Genomic DNA, 12,620 nt, shown 5'->3' with positions numbered 1-12,620 from the left:
ATGTAAAAAGTCACTACTCTAAGTTATTTTTACCCAAAGAGACAATGTTTAAACTTATTCTCAAAGACCAGCCCTGGCGGGACAAAGGTGAGCGATCCCTAAACGGTGTTTTCTTAATCGTTTTTCTGCTTCTTAGTCACCGACACTGGGCGACTGCCATCCCCAGGGCTTGGTCTGCAGGAGTCATGAGCGTGACTGGCTCTTTCCTGCACCTTTCCAGCACCAGGCCGAGCGCAGACTTGCTTGCACGAGGATAAAGAGGGTCTGAGCCCCCCGTTTCCCCCTCACGTTTCTTTCTTCTCTCCCGCCTTGTGCCGTTTTGCTTTTTTAGCACGCGCAGCCCAGTCTGGAAAGAAGCGGCAAGGGGAGCAGCCGCCGCCTCCCGGGCCCCCCCGGGCCGCGCAGCCCTCCCCGGCTCACTTCCCCCTCCCCCTCCCCCTCCCCCTCGGAGCGCCGCCGTCGCGCCCCGCCCCTCCTCCCTCCGCGGGGCCTGCGCCGCCCCGCGCCCCGCTGCGCCCCTCCCCTCCCCCGTCCCCGCCTCAAATAGCGAGGCGCACTGGCCCAGCACACGCATCCCCACACGCGCGCTCACACACACGCGCACTCGGTTGCACACGCAGCAGCAGCAGCAGCAGCCGCGGCCGCCTCCACCAGGCATGGCACTGGGCTCTACCTCATCATGGCAGCCGCGCGACACAACACCCTCGACTTCCAGCTCAGTGCGAAAGGTAACGCGCGGCTCCCCGCCAGCCTCCCGCCCCCTGCGCCAGCCGGGGGGCCGCGCGCTGGAACAATGCGGGGCGCGCCTCCTCCCCTCCCCCGCCGGCGGCGGGCTGGTCGCGGCCCTGGCGAGGGCCCGGGCTCCCCGCGCCCCTTCCCCCCGCCGCCGCCCGGCACGCGTGTGCGCGCACCTTCCCGATCCCCAGGCCCTCCTGCCGCCTCCTCCCGCTCCCCGGCCGCATCTGCCGCCCTCCCCGCCTGGCATCCTCCCTGCGCGGCGCGGCGCGGCCCGCTCCCGAGCCCCCTGCCGCGGCGCGGCCCGGCCCGGCCCGGCCCGCCGGCGCCGGAGGTGCGGGGAGGCCCCCGGAGGCAGGAAGTGCAGCGCCGCCCGGACAGGAAGGTGCGCCCCGGCTCCCGGCCCTCTGCCGCCCGCCCAGCCTGACCGCCTTCACCATCCCTGCAAGCCGGAGACGCGGCGCCGCCTTGGCAGCATCTGGCCGGGGCGCTCGGGAATGCATAGGACTCGGGGGGAAAAGTCGGGTTTTTTGAAGTATTTATCAAGGACACCCCCATTTCCTCCTTCAGAGGGCCACAGAAAAAAGGAATGAAATGGAACGTTTTGGGAAAACCGACTTGGTGTTGCCCCGTCCACAGTTATTGTTGTTGCTGCGTGACTGGAAGAGCAGTCTCCCCCCCTTGCACGAGGCTTGCTTCTTCCCCACGCTTCCACTTCAAATGCCAGCGCAAGTGTGGGTTTCCCAGGGTGATGGCAACCAGGAGGACTTGACCCTCAGTTTCTTTATGCTCAGTTCTTTGTCATAACCAGACTTTTCACTATTTTTATAGCCTCCGTTTAATACTCACTTCTTCCTCCCACCTCTCTTCCCCTCGAGGGTTTAGAATTTAAGTTTGAAGGAACACTTAATCTCTGGACACAGGTAGCCTATGGACACAGGTCCCTTCCAGCTGAAGAGCTGTGATAATCAGGAAGAGGTCTTAATTAGAACTATAAATAGCATTCAGATTTATATAGTCTGAACCACAAGAGGGAAGTGAGATTTCAAAGATAATGAGATTATTTATTAATAAGGAATTAAAGGGATGTAGATGTTGTACCCAAGGAATGGTTAAATCTCCAAATTTATGATTCAGGTCAAGGAAACACTTCTCTTTATGTTGGAAGTTATTTTTCGATGAGATTGCTTATAATATTGACTATCAAAACTAATCAACTAATCAGCAATCTAGGAAGGTAGTAAAAAAACTGAAACCATAGGGTTTCATGACTTGTCCAGGGAAACACAGCTAGGACCAGGAAGCTGGTGAATTCTGGTATTCCTGCCTGGCAGTCTTTTTAGCTACTAATAAATTGATCAGTCAGTTGTAAACATTTGTTAAGCACCCTCTACGTATCAGGCACTGTGTAAATGCTGGGGATGCAAAAACAGGCCAAAGACAGGACGCTACCCTTAAGGAGCTTACATTCTAATATCTGAGAAAAACATGCAAACAAAACAAAGCAAACTGTTCATAGGGAAAGCACTAGCAATCAGAGCCTTTGGGAAAGACTTTTTTTTTCTCTTTTCTTTTTAGTTTTTGCAAGGCAATGGTGTTAAGTGGATTGCCCCAGGCCACACAGCTAGGTAATTATTAATCGTCTGAGGCCAGATTTGAACTCTAGTACTCCTGACTCCTCCAGGGCCGCTGCTCTATCCACTGCGCCACCTAGCCATCCCGGGAAAGACTTCTTATAAAAAAAAAGACTTTTTATTTGGGACTTGGAGAAGCCTGGGAAGTCAATTGGTGATTTAGGGAAAAGAGCATTCTGGCTTGTTCTGGGACAGATTGCTTAGAGCTAACAGCTGGGAGACCACTTTCAAAAGAGTGAGGTCTAAGAATACTGGAAAGGTAGTAAGGCTATGAAGCGGAGACTATGAAGGACTTTGCCAAAAAGAGCATTTTGTATTTGGTCCTGGAGTCAATAGGGAGCCACTGGACTTTATTGAGTAGGAGAATGACATGGATGAATGACATTGATTCATATTTAAATAATAATTTCTCATAAAATATTGATTTTAAAATTGGATCCATTGTTTTAAAACGATGTCCATATAATTATTTCATTTAAAAAAAAATTTAGTTCCTACACAGAACAGTTATAAGACATGGGCTAGTACTTGATCAACCTTATGATTTGTTGTGGCCTTAAATTAGCAATACTCCTTACCACAATTTGCTTAATAAATTTAATTGTTAAGTGTTTGGTTTCCCCAAAAGACCTACAGCAAGTGAAAGAACAAACAAAATTAACTTTGTTTTTTTTTTTTTTTTTGGCAAAGTAATGGGGTTAAGTGGCTTGCCCAAGGCCACAGGGCTAGGTAATTATTAAGTGTCTGAGGCCGGATTTGAACTCAGGTACTTCTGATTCCAAGGCCGGTGCTTTATCCACCACAAAATTAACTTCTAAGGAACAGATGTACTTTCTCCTAGTTTCTAGGTTGTTGAAAGCATGAACATGTTTTTATTTACCACAACTATCTGAAAACCACAAGAAGCCACAAGTGAAGGGAGAGTGAATTTAATATTGGTCCAACTTCCAAAAATTGAAAGACTCTTGGACTTGGTACAGCCAGGTGAGGAATTAACAGAGCTCAATTTGGCAGTGTTTAGAAGTATTATCCAAATACCATTAAAGGCACGCCAAGAGAACAAAATTTAAAAGGTGAAAAGACAGATTCAGGGCAAAGTGTGGTATGGGGAGTGGAATTAAAAGCTTTTATAGGGTAAATCCCCTGTTACAAAGCAGAGTTTAGCCTCCTGGAGGGTGTGCTTGCCTGAAATATAATAACTATGTATTTAGATTTTTTTTTTCCCCTCCAGTGTGTATCAGAAGAAAAGAATGCCCAGTCAGCTCTCTATTTAAGGACTTTAATGATTATGGGCAGTGAAGTTTGAGGATGGCTTTTCCCTTGAGATCTTCCTGGGCCTTCCCAGATCTGATCAGTTTTTGTTCTCTAGGAATAAAAATTTATTTTACCAAAATCTTTACAATCCTTGGTACACCAGAACCTTTCCCTTTGAATTTTCTCCTATTTATCCCTTTGTTTCTTGTTTGCAGTTGTTTCTCCCATTAGACTTGAGTTTCTGGAGAACCAGGGACTGTCTTAACTTTTCTTGTATCTCCATTTGTTAGTAGGCACTTAATAAATGCTTGCTGACGGTTTAATATTAATTTCAGCTGAACAACTAACTGGAACATGGTAATGAGGAGAATCAGTGAAATCCTCAAGAATATGGGATGCTAAGAAAATCACAACTTTAGTTGCCTCCTAGGAAAATCACAACTTTTAGTTGCCTCCTTTAAAATATAGATTAGTGGATTTTTAGGTATCATTTAGGGCTAAAGCCCCCCCCCCCCTTTTAGTTGAACATCAGAATTTCTTTTTTATTTTTTAATTTTATTTTTAATTTTTTAAAATTTTTATTAAAGATATTATTTGAGTTTTACAGTTTTCCCCCAATCTTGCTTCCCTCCCCCCCCCCCCACCCCACAGATAGCACTCCGTCAGTCTTTACTTTCTTTCCATGTTGTACCTCGATCCAAATTGGGTGTGATGAGAGAGAAATCATATCCTTAAAGAGAACAGAATTCTCAGAGGTAACAAGATCAAACCATAAGACATCTGGGTTTTTTTTTTCCCCCCGAATTAAAGGGAATAGTCATTGTACTTTGTTCAAACTCCACAGCTCCTTATCTGGATACAGATGGCACTCTCCTTTGCAGAAAGCCACAAATTTTTCCCAATTGTTGCGCTGATGGAATGAGCAAGTCCTTCAAGGTTGAACATCACTCCCATGTTGCTGTTACGGTGTACAGTGTTTTTCTGGTTCTGTTCATCTCACTCAGCATCAGTTCATGCAAATCCCTCCAGGTTTCCCTGAAAATCCCGTCCCTCCTGGTTTCTAATAGAACAATAGTGTTCCATGAGATACATATACCACAGTTTGCTAAACCATTCCCCAATTGAAGGACATTTACTGGATTTCCAATTCTTTGCCACCACAAACAGGGCTGCTATAAATATTTTTGTACAAGTAATGTTTTTACCCTTTTTCGAACATCAGAATTTCTTAATGCATTTTCTTGCATGGGAGACTTTTCTGCAACCTGGGTAATTAGGAAAAACTTTGATTTCTTCAGGAAATCAAAATAATTTTTGTTTCCATGTAAGTAATAAAAATAGCTAGCAGTTTAGAATTATAGTAATAAATATCTTATTTAATCTTCACAACAATCCTGGAAAGTGCTATCTATCATCCACATTTAGCAGACGAGGAAATTGCAGTAGATTAGGTGATTTGCCTAGCTAGGATTATACAGCAAATAAGGTTGTGTTTGAATTCAGGTCTTTCTGATTCAAGACCAGTGTTTATCCATTATGTCCTCACCATGAAACAGCCTTGCATTCTATCTGAGCTGAATACTGGTTTTTTTCCTCAGGTTTTCTGGGAACTTTTTTGTGGCTCTCAGTTTTGACTGTAGTCCTTTTCTTGGGTCTCCATATTTACAGGTCCTATTTTTCTCATCTTCTTCTCCCCCATTTGTCTGAAGAATCCGGGGAGATTTTGAGAACCTACTTATTTTTTCATTTCAGTATTTTCCCCCATGCTGTTCACATAGTAGTTTTTTTTTTTTTTTTTTATCTTTTGAATTATAGCTGTTAAGAGCAAGACATCCTTACAGGACAATCAGTTTTCTTCCAATGCTATTGATACCATGAAGCCTTTTAGTTTCTCTGGAAATATAATTTTTAAGTTGTCTAAATGCTAATGCCTTCTCTGTTCATTATCTCCAGTTTATTCTACACATTCCTTGTTTATCCATAACTTTAATTGTTTGCATTTTGTCTCCCCAGTTAGATTGTGAACTCCTGGAGAACAGGGGATTGGTTTTTTTTTTTGCCTTTCTTTGATACCCCCCCAGCACTTAGCAAAGTAGGCTAAAAATGTAAATGCTTTGTTAACATTTTTAGAATCTAAATTTGAGTTAAAGTAGAAGCCACAAAACTCAAAAATGCCACTAACCTTGATGGATAATTTTTAAAAAATCATCCACAAGACATGGTCTAGTTTGAAATATATAGGCAAGATCAGATTGAAGATAGAAGAGACTTGAAATAGGAGACCTGGGTGCTTTCTCTTTGCAGTGAATTGATTTTGACCAAGTTACTTAAACTGTGGCTCCCATTTTCCTCTATAAAATTAGAACTGGGTAATTTCAACTTGATGAATTGTTAAATTGTCTTAGTTCCCTAAAATTGTTAAATTGTTTCTTCCTTTGTAATTGGAATAACATTCATTTTAGCAAAGAGACAAAAGGTAGCCAAAAATGATTTTTTTCAACAGTAATTCATTTCAACCTGAAGTTTAAAATTCCTCTAGTAAATTCTAATGTGAATTGCAGCTTTAGCCTTCATTGATTCTCTCTACATGAAGCTAATTGGCTCTCCTAACATCCTTAGGCTTATAGAAGACTATGAGATTTTTGACTATCTAATCTCAAGGCCTTGCTAGACAGATGAAACAAATTTAGAGGCTGTGACTTTTCCAAGGTCATACTGTTAATCACGAAGCTACTACATATTTCTGTTAAGTTACTCTTTGGAAATTCAGGAATTGTCTTCCTTTTTTTTTTAGCTTTTTTTTTTTTGCAAGGCAGATGGGGTTAAAGTGGCTTGCCCAAGGCCACACAGCTAGGTAATTATTAAGTGTCTGAGATGTCTTGCTTTATTCTTAACTTCCTTTTTCCTTTTAGTCCGTTTATTTCCATCTTCCCTCCTGTTCATCCTTTCTTTCCTTCCTCTCATTCTTCCCCTTTTTCCCCTCCCCCTCCTTTCATGTGTTATTAGCTATACTTTCCTTAAAAGAAAGAGAGCTGTTGCAATCAAATTTGATCTTTATTTTTGCATTCTAAGATTCCTTGTGGGAAGCGAGGTGGTGGGTGAATAAGAGATTGTGCATGAACTCAGGAAGATTCGTTTTGAGTTCAAATCTGGCCTCAGATACTTAAATTTGAGCCTTGGTAATTCACTTAACCCTATCTGCCTCTATGTATGAAATGAGCCGAGAAGAAAATGACAAAGCATCCTAGTTATCTTTTTCCTAGAAAACCCTAAAATAGATGTCACCAAAAGATGGATGAAACTGAACAATAAAAAGGTTCCTTAAACCAAAGAAAGCCAGGAATCTGCATATCCTAAAACTGGATTTTAGAGTTATCTTTGCTACATTTGAATACAGGGCTAAACTCCTAAGCAGGCCATCTATTACGACATGAAGCATTTTAATATGTTTCATGGCATAAAATCTTCAAGTTTTTAAGATTCTCCTTGCATAGGCCATTAGATCTTCCCCACATTCTGGTGGGGCAGTTAAATATGTGACCTGAGGAGTAATGATTTATGTGAAAGAGTACTTGGATTCCCGGAAGACTTTTTCAGTGATTGTTACTAGCTATTTGACCCTGAATAAATTGCCTAACCTTTCTTTATTTACAAATACTTTAAATAGCTAATTTATAGGGATCAAAGGATTAGGAAATAGCAATGACCACAGAGTTTGACCCAGGTCTGCATTTCTGAGGAAATATCTTGGGGGGGGGGCTACTTAAATGAGAGACTGCTTATCATTGTAAAGAATGGGGGGGGAAAGGGAGATTTTAACTTAACCAGATAACAATAACAAGATTGTCTGATATAGTGTCATAATTTCCATTTATTCAAAGAATCTAGTGAAAAAATCAACTTATTTTAGGCAACTCAATTGATAGCCATGTTTCAACTATTCCTATTTGGGCAGGGGGTGGGAATATGGGTAAAGTAAACCTAGTCTGAGATGGCAAAGCAAAAAAAGCATTGGGATGGGAATTGAGAGACCTAGTTTTTAATATGGACTTTACTATTCACTAACTGTAAAAATTTGACCAGTTTTCCTCATCTGTAAAGTGAAGGGGGAGGAGTGGTTAGTTAAGAGATTGTGCCTTTAGGCTTAGTGTCCTTTGGTTCAACCTTTTTGCTGTGGTTCTTACTACCTCTAAAATTTTGAAGATTTCTTTCTAAGATAAGTCAGATGTGTTGCCTTAAGAATATTCTTATTCAGACATTCTTAGCCATTTTAGTATCATGTGCCCTTTTGGCAGTCTGAAGAAGCCAACATAAGCTCCCTTCACAGAATATTTTTTAAATGCTTTAAATAAAATACATAGGATTGCAAAGGAAAGTTAGTGATCAGAATAAATAAGTTCCCTGATCTCAGATTAAAAAATGCTGCATTAGACTTTCTAAGTAGTTGAACTATACCAGATTATTGTGATACTTCTTGGGAGCTAAGTAAATCAAAGTAAATTTTTCTTCCCATGCATATACGTCTCCTACATTAAAATAAAATGACTGATTTTTAAATGATTTGTAGACTGGATATTTGGGGAGGCAAATATTTAAAGGCAGTGCATGACTTGTCTTTCTTACCCACATCTGCCAAGTTTGGCATTAAATACTTCATTGTGTTTATTAAGAAAATACTGCTTCTAAAGCAAGAGTTTAATTGGACTTACAGTAAACACTTTACTCTGGGTAAAAATTTCATTTTGGGATCTTTATACGGGTTTTATTTTTCTAAAATTTTTCAGGCTAGTTTTTTTGTCTCTTTAATGTGAACAAGAATATTAAGCCATCTTTAAAACTAATATTGAAATATAGACTGATATCCAGAAAGGAAGTGTTACATCAAAGCCGTTTGTAAAAAGTTGTGGGTTTGCAATTAAGGAAGAGATGTTTTTAGAAATACGAGTACTGGGGCTGCCAGGTGGCCCAGTGAATAAAGCACCGGCCCTGGAGTCAGGAGTACCTGGGTTCCAATCTGGTCTCAGACACTTAATAGTTTACCTAGCTGTGTGGCCTTGGGCAAGCCACTTAAACCCCATTTGCCTTGCAAAAACTAAAGAAAAAAAAAAAGAAAAAAAAAAGAAATATAGGTATTACAAAAAAAAGGAAGGTATCAGTAACTTTTAAAGTTGTACATTGTTACAGGCAAGTTCACCCTAAGAGTTCTTTGCATTTGAATTTTAAAATTCTTTTTTACATTGCTTTTAGTGTTTTTTTTCTTGTTTTTACAAGGCAATGGGATTAAGTAATTAGGTAATTATTAAGTGTCTGAGGTCAGATCTGAACCCAGTACTCTGACTCCAAGGCTGGTGCTCTATCCACTGTGCCACTTAGCTGCCCACCTTGCCTTTAGTTTTGAAAAGAAATCTTTCCCCAAAATTAAAATAGACAAAAATACTAACCAACACCTTAGACTATATACTTTAGAGAACATCAAGTCCTAACTTGTTTTGCAAATAAGAAAACTGAGGCAGAGATAGGCTAGATGAGTCGCCCAGAAAAGATACATAGCTAATAAGTGACATATAATTTGAACTTAGAGACTCAGAGAAATATTGCAGATTGCTCCCACTCGTATTCTTTTTGTCTTTTAAGCTCAAAAATTCTTGTTTTATGTTGAATTTAAAGAATAATAAAACAAGATTTCAGTTTTCTTAGAGTAGAACAGAAGTGAACACCATACAATACTTGTGAAGCTGCAAATCTGTTGCCGAGCTTTTTAGGTTTTTGCAAGGCAATGGGGATAAGTGGCTTGCCCAAGGCCACACAACTAGGTAATTAAGTGTCTGAGGTCAGATTTGAACTCAGGTACTCCTGACTCCAGGGCTGGTGCTTTATCCAGTGTACCACTTAGCCACCCCTTGTGGAGCTTTTTAAAGAATATAATAAAATTCAACATTTAAGTTTTCAAAGCTGTCCTGTTTGTGATTCCATTCCTTAATGTACATTTGAAAACAAAATGTATCAATGATTCTTTGTGAGGAAATAAGAAACCTTACCAGTGTGAGCAGGTAAGCCAGGCCCGTTAAAGATCATTTGATTTGCTTATTCTTAACAAAATGAGGTGTTCTCCCTGAGTTTTGACCCTTAAATCACTACTATATTTGGTGGGCTGGAACAAATGACCAAGGAACTTATCACCTGATGTTCTTCTAAGGAAGGGGTGAACAAATCTTTTAAGCTGAATTTGCACTCATAAAAACATCAAGATATAATACTTGGGTCATTGAAGAGTCTTAAAGACTAAAGACAAATTAATGTCCAGAATTTTTAACTCCCTTTGTCAGCCATTTATTGTTTCCTTGTGTCTGACTCGGTAAAGCTATTTGTAGTGTTTTTGCCATTTCTTTCCTCAGCTCATTTTATACTTTTACCTAACTTTTGACCAGAGCCTAGGAACCTAGGTGGAAACCCATCTGACTGTTATTTACCATTGTGAATTTGGGTTTGAACTTATCTTTTCTGGATATCAGTTTACTTGTATATAAACAAATGTGTTGGATTAGATGACTTGTGGTCCCTTCCAGCTCTAAAGCTATGTTTATTTTCTTTGTTTTTGAATCTGGAGCCCCCTATAAACATATAAACATATACCTATAAACCAGTATTCAATAAATTGTAGCATTATTTTCCTAGGTAGCACTTAGAATTTAGAAGATATAACTAGGATTGCACCAATAGTATATTTCAGAACTCTGATTTAAAGTTTAGGTTTCTTAATAAGTTACTATGACAGGAATAGATTTGAAGATTTCACATGTGTACAACATCTGCATATTGTGGGTCATAAAAATGCCCCACTCACTATTGTTTGGGAAATAGCAAAAGTATTTTTAATGACATGGAGTAAGTAGCTTGTAAAATACTCAATAATTTCAGTAAACTTTCTGGGCATAGTGCCTTAGTAGAATCGTGGAATCTTGCCAGTATACAAAGATACTGGGTTATAATGAGGTGTTGTAAATTAAGGTAGATCATCATACCATGCTATTTTTAGACTCATTCAAGATAAAAGGAAATTATGTTGGCAAATGAACAGGCAAAATTAATGACTTGTGTTATTTGAATATTGAAATACTTATTTAAAGGGTCATATTAGCAATAGGCTGGGTCTTAAAAGACTATCTTAAGTTCTCACCAGATGGGTGTTAACTGATATTTTCCCTATAACAAGGTAGAGAGTAACTTCATATGCGTATGAATTCAAGGTATGACTTATTTTTAAGATAGCTTTATTGTGTTCATGACAAACTTGAATTGGATAACTGTTCAGGTTGCAGTGATTCCCTTTCCACTTTTTTGGTCTCAGATTCCTTTTACATTTTTTTTTTTTTTTTGCAAGGCAATGGGGTTAAGTGGCTTGCCCAAGGCCACACAGCTAGGTAACTATTGTGTCTGAGGTTAGGTTTGAACTCAGGTCCTCCTGACTCCAGGGCCTGTGCTCTATTCATTGAGTCACCATTTTGCATTCTTAAAAAAATTGAGAACCCCAGAGAGTTTTTAAAAAAAGGTGGGTTATATCTCACATTAGAGATAAAAACTGCTGATACCAAGTTGATTTTCTTTGTTTTGAATCTGAAAATCCATATAGTTACCATCTGTAAATTAGTATTATTTTTCTCAGGGAGAGCTTAGAGGTGAGACTTCAATTACTATATATCAGAAAAATGATTTAAAGTTCAGGGTTTCTTAATAAATTACTATGATTTAGGGGATAGATTAGATTATTTCACATGTATGCAATAGAAACCACATCTACATGTTGGAATCAGTTAGAAATTAAAACAGACAAATTTAAGTAAAGTAATTATTCATTCAAAATAACAAACCCATTACATGTTAACATGAACAATATTTTTTCATGAAAACGAAATCAAATTTAGTGAAGAGTGGCATTTTAAATATTTTTTTGCAAATCTCTTTAATGTCTTGACTCAGTTGAAGACCTTTGGATTCTCTTTCTACATTCAGTCTGGTTGAAGTATATAAAGATATCGTAGCCTCACACGTGCTGTTACAAAAGGAAAGAGATTTTTAATAGGAAAATAATATTTTGGTATTATGAAAATAGTTTTGATCTCTGACCCCCTGAAAGGTTCTGGAGGGTCATTGATACTTTTCCAGTGTTTTTGCTTATAAACTGGGATAACACATGTAGGATCTGTCTACTGAATTATTGTAAAAACATTTGTAAACATTCAAAGTATCAGCTGCTATTAGAATCATTTTCTGATCTAAGGTGATAGATCACACTCTAGCCTCAAATGAAATATTAAAAGATAATGTTTGTTGTTAGTTTTCAAGTCTAATGAAGGAGGAAGAAACTGGGCTAGTTGCATTTGGGAAATTGTCTACATGTTTTTATCCCTGCCAAAAAGTAGATCTTTATTACCAAATAATTTCCTAACAATTATGTGAGTTCATCATTTCTTGAGTTAATTATAAATTGAAAGACCACAAGGTGGGAAAAACTGGTATTAGCATATATAAATAGTGACTGGATTATGTGAAAGGATTGGCATTAAAAAAAATCTTATACTGGACTTGAAATTAGAAAATTTAGGTAAATGGATGGCTCATTCAACCACAGGTTGAGTATAATTGGAAAGGACTTCAAGCCCCTTGAGTAGAAACTTTAGGAGAACATGGACAAAAATTCCACTGGATGAAAAGCTATCTTCTAAGTGAATTATTCATTCACTTATCTGCTGGAGAAGTTGTGGAAAGGGAGCAGTAGTGATTTGTATTTGTTCACTGTATACAAATTACTTTTATAGCCATTATCTTACTTGATCTTTGTCATCACTTTTTGAAATTAAGGAGATAACTTGAGTCACCTGATGAGGATATTGGGATTCTGGACTCCACCTATTACCATTTTTAAATTAGTTCAAAATTACTGGAAAATGGACTCCAGCTTTGAGACCTTCAAGCCTTGGTTGGATCTTCCAATTTTTA

At 39.2% G+C, this 12,620-nt stretch overlaps 1 protein-coding gene across 1 annotated transcript in view; it reads left to right on the top strand.

Moving 5' to 3' along the window:
* Positions 1 to 555: 555 nt before the first annotated feature.
* The window catches only part of SMS (spermine synthase), a 61,484-nt gene continuing 49,419 nt past the window's right edge, over positions 556 to 12,620 (top strand). Inside the window, exon 1 of the mRNA XM_074214254.1 lies at positions 556 to 728. Coding sequence (XP_074070355.1) covers positions 680 to 728 — 49 coding nt within the window. The 5' untranslated portion in view covers positions 556 to 679. The remainder of the gene's footprint in view (positions 729 to 12,620) is intronic.

Source organism: Macrotis lagotis, chromosome 1 (genome assembly GCF_037893015.1).
Source record: "Macrotis lagotis isolate mMagLag1 chromosome 1, bilby.v1.9.chrom.fasta, whole genome shotgun sequence".
NCBI classification, from domain to species: domain Eukaryota; kingdom Metazoa; phylum Chordata; class Mammalia; order Peramelemorphia; family Peramelidae; genus Macrotis; species Macrotis lagotis.
The sequence above is the reverse complement of the archived record's forward strand: the minus strand, read 5'-3'. Positions and strand labels throughout refer to the sequence as shown.